General features: G+C 48.0%; 1 protein-coding gene across 2 annotated transcripts in view; it reads left to right on the top strand.

Moving 5' to 3' along the window:
* Nucleotides 1-22582, top strand: part of pard6a (par-6 family cell polarity regulator alpha) — a 42676-nt gene that overhangs the window by 3726 nt on the left and 16368 nt on the right. For both annotated transcript variants that reach the window (XM_035419861.1, XM_035419860.1), the window contains exon 2: nt 3232-3454. In XM_035419861.1, coding sequence (XP_035275752.1) covers nt 3232-3454 — 223 coding nt within the window. The remainder of the gene's footprint in view (nt 1-3231; nt 3455-22582) is intronic.

The raw sequence follows: 22582 nt of genomic DNA, 5'->3' as shown, positions 1-22582 counted from the left end.
CTAATATTGCAATTAAAAATACTGTAAAATAATACATAAAATATAATGACACCCCAGTCACATTTGAGAGTGATAACGATAAGTAAGAACATGATCTTTGCTAAGACTGTAATGATAATTTTAAGCATAGCATTCCCATAGTAGCCAATTTTTTTGTCATACAGCACATCTGTTGTTCATCTCCTTTTTCACTGAATTTAGAGAAGTGGGTAGGCTAGAGTGTTACTTTACAGAATGGATGAAGTGGGCATAATTCTCATGTACCTGCTTGAGACCTGCTAGCTAATTTGTTAGCCAGCTGGCTTCATAACGTGCTAGCAGCATCTAGACTGCAGCTGTGTCAGCTAGCCAGCTAACCGCCTAAAATGAATCAATTCTAGACTTCTTACTTGGTAGACTTCTAACTGCTCATTTCCAGGGAATTCCCTTCTGCTGCCCACACATCTGTGTTTTTCTGGGCACCATGGTTTTGCCATAAAGTTTTTAAAAAATCTGCTAACAGGAGCTTAGGAGTTTGTCTTTCAGGCTTGTTGATTGCTGGCAGTAAAGGGACTATCATTATTTTTCCATTTTTGAGTGATTTTTGTTGGGCTGCATATGAAAAAACTAACAAAGTATCCCAGTAATGTCCATTGTTGTTTCTGAAGTGGCTATATTTCTCAGTGCTATAGCTGTGGTTCATTTGACCAAGGTTTTTTTTTTGTTGCTCACTCCTATGGAGCTTTCATTCCTAGGCTAGGATCTCATCTTGACTTATGTGGCACGAGAGGGCTGTATATGTCAGTACCCAGTTGGTCTCTTTTAATGCTGAGTGCCAAGTAGAAACTGAGTGTGTAAGTCTTTGGTGTGACTTGGCCGGGAATGGAACCCGCAACCTCTTAGGGCCAGGGTGGACACTGAATCACCAAGCCCACAAAACTACAGAAAAACAAGAAAGCCGAACATGCAAAAAAAAAAAAAAAATGCACAGGAAAACCTAAAAAAATAATAATGTGACAAACAGGTTAATATAATTTTTTGATGCCAGATAATCCTCCTGCCAAGCTATGGGTTGGCAGGGGCATACTCCATATATGGCTTAGAGTTTAGCACCTTCAGTATCATACCTGTGTTATACTATCTCATGCACTTATTAACATATGCACTAACACGCTTAGGAAGCCACTAATAATGTCAGATCCCATTCATTAATTGCTTTCACTCGAGTCGTAGAGCTACTGTAGGTTAATCAGTTCCAGGTTTTTGGTAACTGCACACCTTTGATTCAGAGCCCAGAAAGACAATAAAGGGCATGATGATGGAACAGAAGCTTACAGCAAAGTATTTATTGGGCTATTTTTCATGTGTCTGTCTTGGAGGTGGGGTGTGTTGTAAGACGCTATCTTTTCTGATAATTTGCACGCATTGTCTCCAGATTTGTTGCACAACCTTTACAGAGCAGAACAGTGAGACAGGAATAATATAGGCTAGCATCTGCCTCTCGGAAGACTTCCCCTGTCAATATGAAAGCTGAAACCGTAGTCCAGTTCCTGCTAATGGACGCTACTGCGGGGCAGGAGGGCAGGCTGGGTAGACCAGACCAGAGAAGGATTGAGAGGAGGAGAGGGGCAGCAGGACGGAGAGAGGGAGATCAGAGGAGAGAACAAGAGATGAGGGCAGAAGAGTGGGAACAAATCTGGAGAAGATGGGCAAAAAAAACAATAAGTTGGGTAGAAGAATGAAGACAGAGATGGAGAGAAATAGCTAGAGGAAAGAGGAGACAGAAGGAGAGATGAGAGAAGGAGAGAAGGAGAAAAACAAACATTTTGGGGAAAATTATTAAGCGGGAGGGGGAAGACAGAAAGAGAGAAATAGATAGATAGATAGATAGTGGGTCCAGGATTGCTATAAAAACATCTCCTGTAATGAAAGAGTGGGAAGTAATGGATGTGCTGTAAGGCACTGCGGTGCACCTCGTGAATCACATTTGCAAGGCAGAGGGATTAAGAGAGCGAGTGGAAATGGCGTTATTAGGCACTCCTTTTTTTCTACTCTGGGGGGGGAGAGACGGATGCTCGTCACGCCTCAGAACCCACGCAGCACTGGGCCGCAGTCACCGCCCCAACGGGTTCTGTGTTCACGCCTTCCGCTAGTGCTGAGGCCGGATAGCGACCAGCGGAACTGGACTCAGTCTCAGGTCACACTCGGTGAGATGTCCACCTGGAGCCCCTCTTGGGCTACTGTTTCGCGGCGTGCGCTGTTGTCCTCGGTTCATCCTGTGCGACCAAATCTCCCCGCCCCCTCTGACCTTCGACCCCCTCCCCACCAACGTGCTGCCTTTTGATTGGTCGTTTAATCTCTCGGAGGATGTGAAAGATGTGTAAAGCTGAGAGACAGGTGCTAAAAATAACCCGACAGTAGACATCTGTAAAGGGAAGCGATGGGCTTGCACATTTTTGTGTGGTATGTTTCGTGCACGCCTTTGCCAGTTCTCTTCAGGCTTCGGCCCAGAGGTCAGTTTCTGTTTTGGGCCTGTGCAGGCGTTGGAATGCAGCTTGAGAGAGAAATTGTCAATGGTAAACAAAAAGAGAAAAAGAAAGCCAAGCCCTGCTGGCTGTGAGCTAGACTTCAGATCTGAGAACTGCAGCTCAGTAACTGCAGCCTTTTGGAGTGTGATACTTAGCTTCTCACCTTGGTAGTATAATAATTATTTGCACAGTAGGTGCTCTTATCTGGGGTGGCAGGCTTAAAATGTATCTGACATGTCCATTTAAGTGAAACATTAACGCAATAACCTCCCCTTCACAACAACAGCTTTTTAATCCTCAAAGGAAGTTGAAAAATTATCTGCTAATGCAGCTCGTTGCTGTTTGTGAGGGCAAAGCCAATATTCAAGGGAGTACCATTTCATTTAACAGGTGATTTAATACAAAGCAACTTATTTTTTTTTTACATTCAATGGATATTTACTGAAGCAATTCAACCTAAATAGCTTGGTGAAAGGTACAATGGCAATGCTCCACTTCGAATTATACCTGTGACCTGTGACCTGTGAACTGCAAACCCAGTTTCCTAAACATGTCATTACGTGCTGCCCAGTGACCTACTGGCGTCAAACTTACTGGCACCGTCGGCTCCAAGCCTCCATCTGGCCTGATGGAAAACAGATAAGGAGCCTTAATCTAGCTTGACGTGCTGTGTGTTGATTTTCAGGTCTTTCCATACCCTGACCTTCTTTGTGTTGTGTTGCAGTTTGAAGCAGAGTACCGGAGGTTTGCCCTGAAGCGCTCCGGCACCAGTGGGTTCCAGGAGTTCTACCAGCTGCTCCAGTCGATCCACAGGATACCGGGCGTGGATGTGCTGCTCGGTTATGCTGACATCCACGGTGACCTGCTGCCCATCAACAATGATGACAACTACAACAAGGCCCTCTCTTCGGCCAATCCGCTGCTGAGAATCATCATTCAGAAGAGAGGTGAGGCCTCTGGGGGGGTGATAGGCAGTCAATTTGTGTGGGTTGTCTGTATGAGTTGGCAGGTTAAGGGGAAGGGTCAAATAGTGGACATTTTTGAACCTGTCTGTTCCTTTTGTCCTGTGGTTCCCACCACCCTACCTGACACTCTGGAGTGGAGATTCTGAATTTGACTGTCAAACTTTGAGAGAGCGGTAGTGGGGATGTGGGGAAGAAACATGTGACTTGAATGAGAGGGAAAGCAAAAAAAAATTATTACTTTGGCAATTGTATTCCCACATGTGGTCATGCCAAATAAAACATATTAGAACAGAAATGAAATTGAACTGAAAAGAGTGACAGAAAGCGAGAGGGAGATGGAGAGACAGGCTTGTTTCCTGTTGCGGCAGCTGAAGAGAAGACCAGTGGAATGAAGAAAGTTCTAGAGCGCGAGGTAAACAAGCGATAAGGGCAGCTGTGTCTGGAGGTCAGGCCCAGGGTGTGGAGGTAGGGGGAGGCAGAGCACAGCTGTACGTTCTGGGCTCTTCTCTGTAGGACTAGCAGGGCCCAGGGCTGAGGAGGGACTTCAGTAATGAGCAGAGATGGATTGAGAGATTTAAAAGTGCTTTAAGACAAGGGGAGGCAGCAAAAATGTAAGGCAAACAGTGGAGAGGAGTGGTTTTGAGTGGGTAAGGGAGGAGAGGTTTGAGGGTGAAGGAAGGGCTTTGGTTGAGGGAAGTGTGAGGTTGAGGAAATATTCAGTGGCTATGCTGCTATGCTGAGTCTGGCAATGGCACCACATTTGTGGGACTGGAATCAGCGGCGACTGGCGTGGAGCTGCTGTGGGTAAGGGGTTTGGGTTTTGAGGACTGATCCTAGATCAGTGCTTTTGGCCCTGCCCTGCTGCGGTGAGCAGCCTGCCTCGGCTCGCCGCCAGCCCTCAGGAATGCAGAGGCCGACAGCCGTACTGGGGAGCGATGGAGCTCAGAGCTGGGCACCTATCTTTAATCTTGCCCATGACGTGGAGCATGCCTGGGCCTCACCCATTTCTCCCAGAATGCACTGAGCCTCTCTCCCCTTCTCCTTCCCTCTCCCTCCCTACCGCTCTCCCTCTCTTTCTCTATTTTTCTGTCTTGTTCTCTCTGCCCGCCTCCCCACTGTCTCATTGTGGCTGAAGAAAACTTAATTATACTTAATATTATATGTAGTATACTCTATGGAAATGTGTCACAAGCACTCTTAAAAGTTTGTTCTGTTTTGTTCTTTGTTTTGTTTAATTGTTTGTGTAATGCTTTGGGTAATGTTAATCTGGTGAAAAAAATAGTAAAAAAACAGTGAACTATTGTTCTCAGTTGGGGATATGGTGGATTAAAAGAAAACAAAAGCCTCAGCTTACTTCTTAATTAGGCAGGCTTTATTCATTACAAAACATGATTAGTTTAGTTCATGCTATTTTTGGTTAATTAGCTGATCATAGCTGCTTTTGCTGACCTGTGTAGGCATTCAGTAATTTGATTGTCACGCATAATATTGTGTTACATAAAGCGCTCTACTCATAAACCCAATGAACTAGACAAGCCAGGATGGCCTATTCTTGGGAACTAATTCACACTATTATGGCAGACGATGCATGTATAACTAAATAAACTGTCTGGAAAGACATGAACCAACTTCCCTGCAATTTTTACTAAAATCTTTTTTGAAACTTTGTCTGTAGTTCATACTACGAACAATAGATTGAATGGTAATAATATGGCTGGAATGTTTGGAATGTCAGTGGTGTTGGATAAGAGGTAACTATCTGTTTAAAATGTAACTTGGCTTTTAAAGTAATGATATAATGTAAGATATGGGCCTAAGCATCTGGTTTAAAGGCTTTACATGCAGAATTGCAAGTGGCTGCTCGGGACAGCATGGCTGACGGGCGTGGCAGAGCGGACATATTGAGCCTGACCGTGCGGTTGTTTGTAGAGGCTTTGAGGTCAGTGTACTTCAGGTGTGAGCACTGAGTTGTCAGTCATTCTGTGCTGACCTGTCGCTGCTAGCCTTGTCCCTTCTGAGGATCACTACTGGGCCCCGTCCTTGCTCTGTGTGACTTGGAGTGTAGGCGCTCAGCTGTTCATCTTCTCTCTGACAGAGAGTGGAGATGTTCGTCTTGTTCCCTTAAAACGCAGCACAGCAGTTTCGCATATTGTTTTGTTTGAAACGGAAGGGAGGTGCTGATCTAGTTCAGTCCAACATAGAGCCGAGTTACTCATCTCCTTCTGTCTCGGGCGGTGTGGAGTTGTTTGTCTTGTTCTGACGGTGGTCTTGCTTTGTCTGAGATGTTTTGGTAGTGTGTCAGGCGGCCCTCCTGGGGAGCTGGCCGCTCTGGGACTCCGTGAGGACAGGGCTGGGCCTATTGTACGCCTTTCACCCCCCCCCCCCCCCTTCCCCGGGCTCGTCCCTGTGTTTTACTGAATCAGAACCAAAATGGGGCATTCTCGCTTAACTGTCACACCTATGGGCGAAACATGGTCTGTTTGGGTATTCTTAGATAATTTGAAATCAGCAGAGGGGTTGAGACTCGTTAAATGGGAGAAGATGGGGCGGGATGTGAGGGGGAAGGGGGGGGGTGTGAATTTTAATTTGGACCGCTGGAGTTACCTCACGCGTGGAGCGGCGTGCATGGGGGGTCGGGGAACTATGGGGATAGGATGAGGTAAGGGGTCTGCAATTGGTTTCTAGCACCCCGGCGCAGGCCAGGGAAGTGAGCAGCATGGATAATGAGGCTGGGTCCCCTGCGGTCCTGGGAAAAGAGAGGGGGATAGATTGAGAGGGAAAGAAGGAAAGGGGGAGAGATGGAGAAGGTGTGCTCATTACATGCGCTCTTTGGGCATGCACCATGGTTTCCTGAAATTCTCTCCCTTCTTTATCTTTTCATCTTAGTGCGCGATGGGGAAATAAATCATTGCAGTGTCCTCTGCGCACATGTTCTCTCGTAGCCCTGCATAATAAACTTCTCCCGTCTAGGTTTACTGAAAAGGAATGGGCAGAAAAATGGGGAAACGGATCCTTGTTTTGGTACGTGGGGCTCCATTTCCCCTTCAGATAATGCAGAAACGGTCGACATTCTCGCCAGCTGTTGCATCGTCCATTTGAAACCGCAAGCTGTGGACCGATGCATTTGAAAATGAATAAAAATTATTTCGAAAGCTGGACACTTCCTGTTTGGATCCAGGCACGGGTAGAGGGGTGGGGGGCTATACCATTTAATCCATGTGTGGATAAATGCCATTGCAGAAATCCTGCTCTGGCCTATGGGGGGGACTGTCCTCTTTGGGGCATATCCTGAACACTGGGAGTGTACAAGTGTACAGGTGCAGGAGGCAGGAAATGACATCTTTCCTCACAGCTTTTGATCTGGTTTGTTTAGCTGTTCGGGTGCTGTTTATTAAAGAGCGTCCCTTGCTGTCTGGTCCAGCTGTGCTCTTATTATTATTATTTGTCAACAAAACCATTGGAAAGCATTTGGCTTCTGGAGGTTCCTACCATCTCTGAGTTGAATGAATGTACCACACATTTTCTCTGAGAAGCAGTTGACTGTGGTTCAGTACTGTGGACCTCCAGACACACACACACACACACACACACACACACACACTCACGCACGTGCGCACCCACACACACCCTCCTCGATGAGTGCTCTCGGATTGCTTCGGCTGCATCTATAATTCATGGGGACAGAGATAGCTCTGCTCGCTGAAAGTTTTTATGCCGCTGATTCCAGCCTCCTCCGCCCCATCCCTAATGCTCCGCCGTGCTCGTCTCTCTCTCTCTCTCTCTCTCTCTCTCTGAGGGATGACTGTCTCTTCTGTTGCACCTCCTTCTGTGGCTAAGTGTGCTCGCCATGTCAACATCTTAAGCCCTTACCTGTCTGACTAGCGCTGCTCATAAATATGAGGCTTTATATTTAGAGCAGGAGCAAAAAGCTAATTTAAACCCCCCCCTCCCCCTCCCCCTTCCCCCCAATTTCCAGTGTCTTGCCCTCATCCCCGACATGATTCCATTTCTCCTTGTGTGCAGCCTGTTGGCTTTTTCCCAAAGGGTCTATGTAATATAACCCCGCTCTTAGGGGAAAAATAAGCATTTCCTACGAAGGCCTTATTACTGCTGTGGACCTGTCTGAGCGCAATGAGTCTACGGCTTCTTCTCTGCTTCCACGCCTGGATTATCCATTCTGTTTAGTTTGCAGCTTTTCTCTATTACGTGTGTGTGTGTGGTTATTTATTTTATTTATCAAATTGCGAGGATTTGTGTTGGGACATCTGATCGGTGTCTGAGGCTGTGTGGGAATGTGTGTGTGCGAGCGCGTGCTGTGTGTGTGCGTGAGTGTGTGTGTCTGTGTGCGTGTTTTTATATTCATACTGGTAATAATCGTTAGCCTTGGGGAGTGAGCTGTGAAGCTAACGAAGGAAATCCATTGTGAGACGGCTGGTTTTGAAAATTTGGGGTCTCTGGCGGCATCCCTGGTGCGATGACCTTGCTCCTTCTCTCTCTCTCTCTCTCTCCCTCCCCTTGTCTCTCCCTCCCTCTCTCGTTCTCTCTCTTTCTCCATTTCCCTCCCTCTCTCTCTCCCTGTCTTTCTCCCTCTCCCTCACCATCCCTCTCTCTCCTTCCCTCTTTCGCTCTCTCTGTCCCTCGCTCCCTCTTTCTGTCTGCCAGTGTGCCAGTGCAGTGATTCCGTGCTATGTCCGGCCTGTTGTTAATCCACATCAGCAGGGGGCTGTGGGTTAATGGCAGTTTGTGAGGTGCTGGGTTTATTCCTGTTCACAGATGGTCCCGATGTTTTGGCTGTTAAACCATGAAGCCCCCCTCCCCACTGACGGGGGTGAAGTCTAACGTACGCACTGGGCTGTGGGTTAATGGGTTTGTGCTGCGTTAGTCTGTTTGATTATAGATGGTTTTGGGTTTCCTGTTTCTGTTTTTTGCGGGGGTTATTCTATTTATTAATTTATTTGTCAGGGACCATATGCAGTGTTTAACATAAATGTTCCCAATTGATATACCATCTGCAATCCCAGGGCAGGTTACAATCGACATAATGACATAATGACTGACTAACAATAACATGAACTAAAGCTAGACATAGAAAATGCAACGTCAAGGCTAAGAGTTTTTTACTGGTCTGCATGGAAGTATGTAGGGAAACATTGGACAATTCCAGCCCTGGGGGGTAATTAACTGTATACACCAATGCTGGTTCGCTTGTACGCTAGGTTATAGCACAGTCCAAATGCTTCATAATGGTACACGAAAACTGTTTTCAGCTGCCTTTCATGAGTTTATCAATAACAACATGTCAGATCACATAAATTATTTGCTTTATGAAATAATTATGAGCAGACGTCTGTCTGAAATCCAGAAATGAACGCGGGCCTGTGGGGTGGAACCCCGGGGTAGGGGTGAGCGGTTTAAAGTTCTGTTGGTTTTGTGGAGTGTGAAGGAGAGGTGGGGAATCTGCAGTGTTTGATGATTTGGGGTAGACTGCGGTAACGGTGGGTTTTTAGATGAGCGTAGCCCTCTCTTTGGGGGGGAGGGTGGGGGTGGGGAGGGGTGTCGCAGAGTCTGGGGAAACGATGCTGAATGATGGACGCGTGAAGTTTCGCAGGCAGGTCGGACGGGCGTTCTGGCGTGTGGGAATGTAGGACACGGCTACGGGGGGACGGGCGTGAGAGGGCAGGAGGAGGGGAGGAAAGGATAAACAAGGAAACGGGAAAATAAGCCACGCAACTGAAGACCGGTTTCGCGGGAGTGCGCCAGAAAGTATGCGCACCCTCGCTGTGGGGGGGGGGGCATGCGCTCCTGCGTCTCCACGCAACGGACTTGCGGGACGCAAACAAACGCGGGACGCAAGATCGAGGTTTAAGGGAGAGAGATTTAACCGTGTGGCTGCAGTGTAGAGGCAATGTTATAACGCTGACAGAACATTCCAGTAACATCGCGAGAACGTTTGGTGTTAGCTGGGTGTCTCAGGTGGCCGTCCTGTTGGGACGTTCCGTTTCAGATACCCTCAACCCCATTAAGATACCCTCACCCCATCCCTGTCCGCCTCACAAAATAATAATAATAATAATAACGAACAAAAAAAACAAGCATTGCTGTGAAATCTATTTCCTTGACCAAGTAAAGAAAATCAAAATTGACGAAAGGGGAGCCTTCGGTAACAGACCACTTGATTTTGACCAACTCTGGTTTAGAATGAGCCCAGCTGGTTTAGATGTGCACATCTTACAGCTGGGTGTTCATACCCCAAACTGCAGGGGAGGGGGTAAGTTTACTGGGGAGAGGGGGAACGGAGAAGACTCGAGTAACACAGAGAAATGTCTTATTGTTTTACGGGTTGCTGAGTCACTGTTGTTCCTCTGGGGCATGGCCGGCAGCACAGTTGGTTTAATTGTGAATTGTTCCACATATAGAGGGGCAGGTATTCCAGTTGCCTTGAGCGGGCCTCTGTGGCATCTGTTGTGCGGTCTTCTGATCTCAAATTGCCCTGATTTCCCTCCAAAAGTCCCTCTCCCGTTAGCTTACTTCCTTTGCAAGCACTATTTTTAATCACTTGGCAAAGAGAAATGCCAGTCCGGTGGCTTTTCTGTGTAAACACGCTCGGGTCACGATGAAAGTGTCGGTGCCCAGACGCGTCCTCCCCCTCCCTCGGTTTGTTTGTGACCTCGGCGGTCGGGTTCGAGCCGCGCGGCGAATGTGCCGCAGTAGCGGTGTGTCAGAGCTGTGTCAGGGCTTTTGTTGCTCGGCCAAATGGTCTGTCATGCATGGCTGCCGAACATCCTGGGCTCCCACACACACACACACACACACACACGCACACACACACACGCTCTCTCTCACACACACACACGCACACACACACACACGCTCTCTCTCTCACACACACACACACACGCGCGCGCGCACACACACACACACTCACACACACACACTCACACACACGCACGCGCGCGCACACACACACACTCTGGTCACTCTGCTTTGGTGCTGTCCCTCCACGCCTCGCTGGCTGTCCCTGACTCCTGTAACCGTGGCAGCTGCACACAGTGTGTCTGGAGAGAGAATCCCACAGCTGGCTCCAAAAACAGCGATTAGCATAGGACCCCTGCGCATCTAGCGTCTTCGCCGTCTCTCTCAAAATCCCCTCGCCCACGCCCCCCCACAGACTTACAAGTTTCTGGTCTCAGTCTGTTCTCCTGCTCCATGATTTGGTGGGTGGGTTGGGGTGGGGTGTTGGGGGGGGGGGGGGGGGTGGGTGCCTCATGAATAATGCTAATTGCACCTTCCACGCGTAATTGATGCCCATTTGCTGTAATAATCTCGGCTGCTGGCTCATTAGCATCTGAGCTGGTCTGATCTTAATGCGGGGAGGGGGGTGGGTGGGTGGTCAAAGAGTGCACAAGATATAGTCCACACAGACTGGCAGGCATAACTAGAAGGATGAGACGGTTTCATACTGGTGTGTGTGTGTGTGTGTGTGTGTGTGTGCGTTTGAGGGGGTCATGCAAGCTGGACTATGCAGAAAGCAGATCTAGACTATGTCACCCTTGAGGAGGAGGGGGTGGGGCATTGCTTATTGAAGATTATAGGCGGCAGCTTTGGCTCCGGCTGGGATGTGTTTTTCTGTGAGGGGTGGGGCTTTGTCTGGCCTGGGTACTGTAACTTATCACATGATCATCTCTCTGAGTGGCAAGATTGATTCTTCTGTTCCAGGGTACATTTATGTTTAAGAGAGCCACTGAAACACACCTCCTCTGCATTAAAAAATAGATTAAAATAAGATTAATTTCCTTGGCTGTCTGCTACCTCCAGTTATAACACTCTTTCTTATTTTCATAAGAAAATATGACACATATCAAGGAAATGTTCTCATATACATTTTCAGGCGCAGCAGAATATGAGACTGAAATACAGAATGAATGCATTTGTTATGTTGTTAAACAAGATTGGTGTTATCTGTAGGGACTGGGGGCTGTAGAAGCTGTGCTTGTTTTTCATTGGAGGATACTGTAGAAGCTGGGTTTGATTCTCATTGGAGGAGACTGTAGAAGCTGGGCTTTTTTCTCATTGGAGGAGACTATAGAAGCTGGGCTTGTTTTTCATTGGAGGAGACTGTAGAAACTGGGCTTGTTTTTCATTGGAGGATACTGTAGAAGCTGGGTTTGATTCTCATTGGAGGAGACTGTAGAAGCTGGGCTTTTTTCTCATTGGAGGCGACTGTAGAAGCTGGGCTTGTTTTTCATTGGAGGAGACTGTAGAAGCTGGGCTTGTTTTTCATTGGAGGAGACTGTAGAAGCTGGGCTTGTTTTTCATTGGAGGAGACTGTAGAAACTGGGCTTGTTTTTCATTGGAGGAGACTGTAGAAGCTGGGTTTGATTCTCATTGGAGGAGACTGTAGAAGCTGGGCTTGTTTCTCATTGGAGGAGACTGTAGAAGCTGGGCTTGATTCTCATTGGAGGAGATATTATGAGGTTGTAAAGGCTGGGTTTTTTGAGACATTAGATTGTAGATTGTAGCTGGTGTCCCTGTCTGGGGCATCACTGCCATGGAGTGGTGATCCAGAGAAACAGAGTGGAGATTGATTGGGCTTTTAGTGTGACATCATCCCTCTGAATGGCAATTTACAGCAGGACTGTTTGGGGCGGGAGGGGTTGAATGGAACAAAACAAACTGCTCAAGAACTGATAGACCACTGACACTTCCTTCTGACTGATACACACGTACATACACATGGACATACACATACACACACACACATATGCACACTCACACTGGACTGGAGGATTGAGGTGTGGGCAGTTGGTGTTATCTGGCCTGGGGTTGAGGCGTGCCCTTGCTGTAACCTCTCTGACCGAAGGAAGGGGCGTGTCTTAGTTTTACCTCACTAATGGAAGGGAAGAGGCGTGTCCTAGCTCTATGTCTCTGACCAGGGCAAGGGGGCGTGTATAACTCACTGATGCAGGGAAAGGGGCGTGTTCTAGCTCTATGTCTCTGACCAGGGCAAGGGGGCATGTATAACTCACTGATTGAGTGGAAGGGGCATGGCCTAGCCATAACTTTAAACTGCAGGTGGTAGTAACGGTACCCTGCTCTAATTGCACCTGGTGACTGAGGGAAGGGACTGAGAGCGCCTACCTTTCCAGAGGAGGGTGCGTTTCCTGGCTGTGCCCTCTCTCATCGAGGGTAATGGCCGTTTAAGGCTCATTCACTGAGAGAGCATTGCCTCTCCATTCAGCGAAAGCCACGGTGATGGAGCTGACTGGCTGAGAGGAGGCCAGTGGGGGCAGAGAGGGTGCGGGGTCACTAATGGGTACAGAACTGAACCAGCTGAGCCCCTGCTCCGTGGGACAGAGAAGGGGGCCGACGTGGGGGAGGGAGGCTGCGGGGGACAGGGGAAGGGGGGATGAGAAGGAGAGTGGGGATGATTAAAAGAGAGCAGTAGAGAGATAGAGGGAGAGAGAGATGGATGGAGACGGCACAAAAGAGATGTGAAGGTGGAAACAGAGATTACTGTCTTGAAGTCTGTGGCAGGAGAAGAACAGGATTGATCTCTTTTCTCAAGATGTTATATATTTATAGGTATATTTGATCAGGTAGATTAAAGGTTGAGAACAGAGACTTTGCCTGGGGCTTGACCTGTTCATTTCCAGACATACAGGAAGTAGGAAGACTGATTAGAATGAGGGCAGATAGATATGTTAGCAGAAGAGGCGGCCTTCTACCTTTTTTCTACGCCATTCTCGGGTGTGATTTTGGTGTGACACAGAGCTCATTCGCTGCTTTCTCTCTCTTTCGCTCCCGGTCTCTCTGGCGTGCTCTCTCTCTCTCGCTCTCGTTCTCGCTCTCTCTCGCTCTCTCTCTCTCTCTCGCTCTCCTTCTCGCTCTCTCTCGCTCTGGTTCTCGCTCTCTCTCGCTCTCTCTCTCTCTCTCTCTCGCTCTCTCTCTCTCTCTCTTCTCGTTTCTCCGCGCACATTAAAAACGCAAGGATGAGAACCTCAGGTCCCCACGGAGGGGACGGCGGAGACGCTGTCGGCTGTTAGCGGCCCCGGAGGCGTTGGACGCAGGACGGGAGCGATAGCGCCGCTGCTCTAATGAGGGGCGGGACTCTCCCCTCCGCCCCGCTAGTGCAGCGCTCCAGTCCGGAGGGGCCTTCCCAAAATATCATCCGGTCTCCACAAAACCCACGTGATAACACTCGCACACCTACACACACATGCCTGCACTGAACATAAATACACCTCCCCCCCCGTACTGAAGTTCATCACTGGCCTGAGGCTGGTTTCCCCTCTTATCCCACCCTCTCAAAGCAAACTCAAACAAGCAGACATACGCACTCACACACACACACACGCACACGCACACGCACACACACACACACACACACACGCACATGCGCACACATACACGCACACACACACACAGAGGCACACATTTGCACACACCCTACCCTGGCCTGGCTCACACAAACACACCCAAGTGAGATGACAACAAATACTCTTATGCATCACGTGACATGGCACTGTAAGGTACATCAAATGCGATGAACCCAGCAGAGAAAGACCGTCATTGGGTAACCATCCTTATCATTCCCCAATCAGAAGCCGGAACCGCGAGGCTGTGTGTTACCCACATGCCTTTGTGTTCTGTTTGACTGTGGATTCTGTACACGTTCGACCGGGGGAAGTGCAGACTTCCTCGTTTATCATTTATTCATCGTTACAGCGGAATCCGTTACTCGTACAGACGCTCGTGTCTTGTGTGATGTCACAGCCGTGAATGTGCAGCGCGCATCAGGGCTGCAGAGGACGGTAGCTCCAGGAACACGGGTTTTGATGATGACATAGCCTAACCTGTTTTTATCTGAGTAGAAACTCAGATAAGAACAGATCGGGAGTAGAGGTCTGCTTATGCAAATTTATTTTTCCATATATGGAGGGCAAATATTTTGGCATTCTTGTTTGACATTTTTCTGACGATGGATGATATGTTTGATAATGTTTAGTATTCAGTTATTTAGCAGGATATCAAGACAACATTGACTTATTTTTATAATAAAAAGCTGTAATGTGTACTGAAAAATGTAGTGAATAATAAAAAATTTATATATTTAAACTTAAAGATTATTTCCACTTGTCTCAGTGGGACATGCCTTAATATAATCCACAGAGTGTTTTACTAAATAAAACTGACAATATATTGGCACGTATCGGAAAATATGTCTTGAGTGAGTCCAAATATTTAAATTATTTGTATCATTCCATGTATGACAATATATTTTCAATAAATGCCAATATATTTTTCTTGCAAGTGTTGATCAGAATACTGACATTTTATATTTTAAATAGACTAATTGGAATACATTATACTTTCATTGTGGTATCTTTAAAAAATATAGCAGTAGCTTCTTATTTTTTTCGTTTTAGCTTTATGAATGATACAGTCAAACCTCTGAGGTTTGAATCTCTGAGGTTATACTGTGTATGCGCATGGTATTATGGGAATAGTAGTTTTGTGCACTGGTTTATATTGAACCACTGCTGCTGCAGCCCCTGTGGGTGTAAATCCACCAGGCTTTTTGTTCCTCTTTAGGCCTGTAGCAGTGGCAGAGCTACAGAGACAGGTTTGGGTTCCTCTAGGGGCTGAGTGGGGCTGAGTTCCTGCTTCGGATGAGTAAATAACCAGCAGCCACTGTGTGTGTGTGTGTGTGTGTGTGTGTGCATTTGGCTGTATTAGTGTGTGTAAGAGAGAGAGAGAGAGAGGGAGAGTGAGTGGGTTTGTGTGTACGAGAGCTAGTGAGTGCGTGTCTGTGTGTCTGTGTGTGTGTGTGTGCGTCTGTGTGTCTGTAGGTGTGTGTGTCTGTGTGTGTGTGTGTGTGTGTGTGTGTGTGTGTGTGCGAGCGGCTCACTGCTATCCTGCCAGCTGGCATTGTCCAGACCCAGTTGATGGGATGATAACATCTCCACAAATTCAATTGAAAACTCCTGTATCACTCAGAACAAAAGCCATTATTATTCTCCAGCACCTACCAAGAGAGAGGCGAAGGGAAAGCGGGAAAGAGAGAGAGCTGGTTAGAGAGGAGAAGAAAGGGAAAGCAGTCACTGAGAAAGGGGTAAAACACAAAGAACAAGAGGGATAGAAGGCAGAGAGAGAGAAAGGGTATGGCATGGGAGAGGGAGAGAAAGGGAGAAGGAGTGGGAAAAAGGGAGAGGATGAGAGAGAAAGGGAGAAGGAGAGAGAGAAAGGGAGAGGCAGCGAGAGAAAGGGAGAGGGAGACTGTTCACATCTGCTGTCCAGGTGCATTGGGAATGGAGTGTCTTGCTTCTCAGTTCAGGAGACAGAACACCTGTGAGGCGGGGATCTCTATCTATCTAGGATCTTTATTTGCCCGAGTTACAGTCATTCTTTGCAGTTAGCATCTGGCTGTGTGAGACTTGCTGCTCATTGGCTGATTATAAACTGAGATGGTTGGTTGTGGCTGGGAAAGACTTGGATGCGAGTGCAGGTGGAATGTTGCGGGTGGGCCGCCGTAACCGTGGGAGATGGAACATGTCGCTGGCCCACCCCGGCAGGCAGGCTTGCGCCACCCGCAGCTCTTTGGGTGGGTTTGACTGGTTGCCGGGGGCAATGGCATGAGTTAAGGGGTGTGGTCCAAATGGACTGGCTTGGCAAAGTCCACAGGTGCAGCCACTGGACCCCTCTGCGTCCATGACGACGGGCAAAACAGAAGCCACTATGTCAGCTGTGGAGTCTGTGAGAGAAAGAGAAGAGTGAGAAAGAAAGATTAAAGGAGGGGGGGGGGTGCATGTGTTTGTGTGTGTGTGTGTCTGTGTTTGTGTGTGTGTGTGTGAGTGAGAGAGAGAGACAGAGCGCTATTAGTATCTCTGGAATAGTGTTGTTCCTACATCTGTAGCCTCCCAAGCTCAGTCTCCAGAACAGAGAACTCCAGAGCATTATTACTGCCCTGCCTGCCCACACACACGCACTCAGACACACACACACACACACACACACACACACACACACACACACACACACGCACACACACACACACACACACACACGTTTACTGCTGCTTCAGGCCTCCCTCTCAATGGAGCTGTTTGCATGACTGGGACATTGAAAGCACTTACCAAATCAATACTGTGCTGTTATTCAAAAAAACTGAAGCTGCAGAGGCTCTTCTAGAACATTCTCCACAAGTGCAACTTCTTTGAGTTCACCGCGAAAAAGGAGGGGCTTGTCTAATTACCCAAAATAACCACAAGCAAATCTTTCATCTAACCAAAGCAGCAACTTCCCTAGAAATAGTATTTCTGTGATACAGTTGAGGAAAAACATCAAGAGCAGATGAAATACTCAGAAGTGCACAAAGCAAGCGCTGAATAATGCTTTCTTTAATTACCTTTCCACCCTCCCCACCCCCAAAATAATCCTTTGTACTTTGGGATTTGCACAACATAAAAGATAGAACAAACACAGAAAATACAATGGTGATTCTGCATCTGTATTAAAATATGCAGTCTTACTGTGAATCAACACAAGGACTACTGCAGTACCCTTGTGGCATTCACACGTAATATAGATGAGAAATGTAGGTTAGCTTCAGTGTGTGCAGGGCATACACTACACTAGACTCATACACTAGACATTCCAGTAAAACACGGGGAGGATAGTGGTACATCAGTTCCTGTCAGGTGTATGTGTACGTGTGTGTGTTTGTGTGTGCATGTGTTTGTGTGTGTGTGTGTGTGTGTGTGTGTGTGAGTGAGAGAGAGATAGAGAGAGAGAGAGAGAGTGAGAGTGTTTGTGTTTTTGTGTTTGTGTGTGTGTGTGTGTGTGCGCGCCTTGCGCTACAATATGAGCATCAATATGAATTACAGTGTCCAGGATCCAAATATCTGTCAACTGGTGTTTATATTTAGTACATCATGTTCATATGAGAAGATTCTGGAGCTTCTGATTGGTACATCACGCTCAAATGGGCTGTGCCCATCCAGAAATGGCAAAAAATGCTTTCTTTAAAAAAAACAGCGACTGGAGTGTGTTCAAAGGAACATGAATCGTGTAGTCATGAGTGTGTGAGTCTGAGGCAGGACTCCCTGGTTTTGGGGAGGGGGGTAGGTGGATCTGGAGGAGTTGCTGAGGTATTGGAAGAATGCTGCCAGGCCGGGGTTAGAAACCCTCCCGCCCTACTCTTTGTCCATCATAACGCATTCCCAGCATGCTTTGCCTTTGTGTGTCTCATACTTACTCATATTGTGTCATAGGTCATGGTCCAGTGGGTTCATAACTTCCTTTGTCAGCACGTGGTACAGTGACTCATCACCCACCTGATTGGTGAGGTGAGCGCTGATTGGCAGAGGACACTCAGGGAGGCGTGCTGTATGGTCCATCCAGGTGTAATTGGTGTGGATTGTGGGTGAAAGGTCACTGGGGATGGTGTGTGAGTGTCCTGGTTTCATCCTGATCTATTGTGGGGGGGTGAGGTGGGGTGGGGTGAGGTTTGGGGTTGGGGTTGGGGGGTGGGCAGCTCAGAGGGATGTGATGCAGAGGATATATATGTGTGTGTGTGTGTGTAAGAGAGAGAGAGAGAGACAGTGGGAGAGAGAAAGAGAGAGAGAAAGCGAGAGAGGGAGACATTGAGAAAGGGAAAGAGAAAGAGAGAGAGCTTCTCTTGCTTCATTACATGCCCAGTCAGCCAGTTGAATATCTCTCTATCTTCCTCTCTCTCTCACTCTCTGTCTCTCTCTCTCTCTCTCCCTCCCTCTTTAGCTCCTCTTCCTCTGTCACTGGCAGTGCAGTTGTCAGGTGCTGTCTGGGTTTAAACTGTAATCCCGAATGGAATCCTGAGAGCTCGGAGCTGGTGCCAGGAACACGGGTACAGAGGGACGTTCACAGAGCGCCAGGAGGGCAGGCCCAAGCTCTCTGCTGAATGTTCTTAGTTCAGATATTTAAATGTCTCTTTCTGTAGCAAACACCCATATCCAGGGCAATGTGCATGGCGTTTGTTTTCAGCTCTTATCCTTTTATAACAACTGGAAGCAGAACAGGCATACTGGCAGTACCTTGTTCAGGGTTATGATGGCTGCGTCTTACCTGGGTGTCAGACCTGTAATCCGCTCAGAGATTTTGACGCTCCTGTTGGTACATAGTTTAAGAAGGATGCATGCCATTGGTGGGCAGGGTTGGGAAATGCATTGCTGTTGATGGAAAGGACGAAAGAATGCTCTTCTCTTGGTGGTTGGGATAAAGGAGTGCCATCCTATTGGTCGAAAGCTTTGCCATGGGAGTGCAACACACAAATTGTTGGGGAGAAGTCTGCCCTTTCTCTGCTAAATGAGAACAGTAATAGCACCCTCCAATTCAGAGACCCGTAAAAGCACACGTTGCGCGGCTCTCTGTGGGATTATTTTGTTTGATTCAGGCCTGCGTCGGTTGAGAACGGGTGCAGGATGCAGTCGGAAAGTTCCGGCTTTAGAACTGTGCGGTTCGTCTGGGTTCCCATAGTCTGGGATGAGCTCCTCGGGGCTGACTCTGGGTTCTCTGTGGGGCAAGGCAGGGGTGGGGTGAGGCTGGGGTCAGGGGCGAGGGTTGTTAAAACCAAAGTGTTTTTTTGTCCAGGTTTCAATCGTGTGTGCATCTCAGTCACAGGCCTGAAATGGGATTAGCAGGAGCTCATCAGCCTAAAGTGTAACCCCAGCCGAGCCCCATTACTCACGTCCCAGGAGCCCCGTGCGACCGTCAGGTGTCTGGTGTCTCGAGTACGTTTACTACCGCGATTCCCTCCCGATACGCTCTCACTCTCCTTCCACTCAGCTTCAGGGTCCCCAGTATGCAGCGGTAATGTGTTTGCGTTTGTGTGCGTGTGTGTGTGTGTGTGTGCACGTGCGTGTATGCGTGTGTATGAGTCTGTGTGTGTGTGTGTGTGTGTGTGCAATTGAGATGCAAATGTCTAACCTGCATTTTGTTTGCTTTATCCCTACTGGTATGCTTTCTGCTACTCAAATGAAGGACATCAGACAGCAACTGAATTATATTTGGGCCCTTATGATGTATTTTATCAATGTGGACCTAAATAAAGAATGAAAATGTATGTGTGCAAACCTTAAGGGGATTTGTCCAGATAGGACAGTTCCTTCACCAGAAATATTGTGCATGTATGCTGTGTGAGTATTTGTCGCCCTATGCTTTTGCATTTATGGATGCAGTGTACACGTCGTCTTCAAAGGGCAGTTTGGACAGGTCTGCGTACCTTCTGTTTACATGATGCAAGAATAGCCGTGGCCCCTGGGGTTGCCGTGGTGACCGTATGGCAGGGTCGGGCACCAGATGGTCTGAGTGCAGGACGGGGTCAGTGACCATCAGTGTTGCCTTCTTCCTTAACACGTTCTGAACACAGGGCTACTGAACCAAATTTCTGAGCACTAAGCTGCTAAGTCAGTCTGACCGTTGGGCTGAGGAAACTCCCTGACATCAAAAGGGACATGAGCCGTTTCTACCCTCCCGCGGGATTGGATGTCCACCACGTGAGACCGCACCTCCCGGACACAGATCTTGTTGCTAGGGGATGTGGGGTGACGGCAGGTTTTCCACTACCTGGTCTGTAATAATTAATGCAAGTTTTTGTCTGTCTGTGCGCGTGTGTGCGTGTGTGTGTGTATGTATGTGTGTGTGCTGATCTGAAACCTTAAAACCACTGGCCACTCAGCAATAAACATGTTAAAATGTCTGTTCTGTGGAATTGTGGAATTTGGTTTGGGGTATTTGTTGATGGGTGGATTCATTTTGGCCCTGTCTGTGGTATATGGCACGGTTAGTTTTCCTGAATATTTTATATATATATATTTCGTTTCACACAAACGTATCTGCACCACTGCTTACAAAGGGTGCAGTTGAATTCTAGCTGTTTGTGGACGCAGGTTTTAATTACCCTTACCTCAATTTGGGATGCCCAATTGTAACTATCAGCATTTGACAACTGGCTATCAATTTGGGAGTGCGCAGACGAACACAGTTTCTCTTCTGAAATGCGCGATGCAAAGCACCCGTTCGTATCACGCCGCGGCTTGCCAACTGGACGTCGAGGCGACGAAAATCTCGCCGTGCACAGCTTAATGGGGCAGACATTCAGGCGTCAGATCGACCAGCGGGGGGCGCTAGAGGGCGGCGAGACGTGGATCCCTGCCGAATGAACGCTCCCTGCCCACGGGCGGGTCAGACGCTAGCTATCCATCGCCCTGCGGGCCTGCAGGCCTGCCGTGATTCCTGATCTGCGGTCGCGTTAAAGCCTACAGAGAGATGAAAGGCAGGTGAGATGGACGGGGGATCTCTGGGGGGGGGAAACAGCTGTGTGTGTTTGGTGAGGGGAGACACGCCTAAGGCCAGCCATGAACTTCAGCACAGGGGAGTGGGCGTGTGCGTGTTCAGCAGAGGTGTGTGTGTGTGTGTGTGTGTGTGCGTGTATGCGCCCATGAATGTGTGTATGTGTGTGTGCATGTGTGGATGTCTGTGTGACCGTGTGTACATGGATGTGTGTGTGTGTGTGTGTGTGTGAATGTGTGTGCGTGTATGCGCCCATGAATGTGTGTATGTGTGTGTGCGTGTGTGTGTGTGTGAATGTGTGTGCGTGTATGCGCCCATGAATGTGTGTATGTGTGTGTGCATGTGTGTAGATGTGTGTGTGACCGTGTGTACATGGATGTGTGTGTGTGTGTGTGCGCGTGCATGAATGTGTGCATGCGTGTGTGTGTGCACATTCATGAGTGCGTGTGTTTGTGTGTGTGTGTGTGTCTGCATGCATGAGTATATTAATATTTGTGTTAATATGATCCACTGTGATGGGGAACAGGGAATCATGGACCTATCTGTATTAATACAGCTCGCTGCACTCTGGCCTTTGTTCCTGTCTAACAATGTTTCATTTTCTCTTCTGTGGACGCGTCTTAATTAGGCCTCCATGTGTCTCCGTTAATTAGCGAAAAGAACGCAAAGATAACGGGCTTTTGCCCAGCCCGGTATAATCACACTTCATCATCCACGGGCCAGAGGCATCATCAGAGCAAGGAGAGGGCAAAGAGGGGGCGAGCTTTGTGTGATCTGCTTGGAAAGTGAAACTACAGGTCTATCGTTTCTATAGATCACCGTAAAATGGTGTTATCGGCCAAACTCTGTGTAGGGGGGGGATGTGTGGGGAAATGTTCTCCATGAGATGCTAATTCCATCCATTATTCATCTGTAGTCTGCTAGTTTTTTTTTAACATGCTCAACCCACTTAGCTAGTTCAGTGCGAAATAATAATTTAGCATAGAACTGAAAAACAGAAAAACTGCCTTTTCTGTTTTATGCAAGCTCACAGTTTGCTTCAAGTGTGAGTGTATGAGTGAGTGTTTTTGTGTTTGTGTGCGCGTGCGCGTGTGTGTGTGTGTGTGTGTGTGTGAGAGAGAGTTTGTGTGTGTGTGTGTGTGTGTGTGTGTGTCTGTGTGTGCGCGTGCGCGTGTGTGTGTGTGTGTGTGTGTGTGAGAGAGAGTTTGTGTGTGTGTGTGTGTGTGTGTGTGTGTGTGTCTGTGTGTGTGCGTGTGCGTGCGTGTGAGTGTGTGTGTGTGTATCCCTGCCTGCCCCGATCATAGTGATAAACTCCAGACTCACTCTGCCCTGATCTTCCAGGCCCTCCTTGGCTAATTAAAGAGAGTGGTGTAAGTCTCTGGGTTACTTCGCATCAGAGAAACTAAGAATGCTGGTGAGCAGCGGGGCCTGATCTCGCCTGATTGGCTGCTGGTCTCAGGCCAGATGGTGCTCGTTTCATTATGCTCATGTGCCACTCTCACCATTGTGTCTGTGCCATGCCCGTCGTGTCGTGTGTGTGCATTAATCCTTTAAAGGAACAATGACTTATTCCAGAGTCACGCGCATGCCAATCAGCGCTCCCCGGAGCAACAAACCATTTGGCAGGGCGGGCCAATCTCAATCTAACCAATTGGCTTTATTTCTAACATGTCAACACTCTCCGACTGACTAACTGTTCCCTCCGTAAAATGCCACTCAACACTGATTGACAGACAATGTTGCAGCATGCTTATGTGTCAGGGTGCGTCTAAAATGAACAGGCTT

The sequence above is a fragment of the Anguilla anguilla genome, chromosome 5, assembly GCF_013347855.1.
Source record: "Anguilla anguilla isolate fAngAng1 chromosome 5, fAngAng1.pri, whole genome shotgun sequence".
Lineage (NCBI taxonomy): Eukaryota > Metazoa > Chordata > Actinopteri > Anguilliformes > Anguillidae > Anguilla > Anguilla anguilla.
Note: the sequence above shows the minus strand (reverse complement) of the source record. Positions and strands in the feature narration are given on the sequence as shown.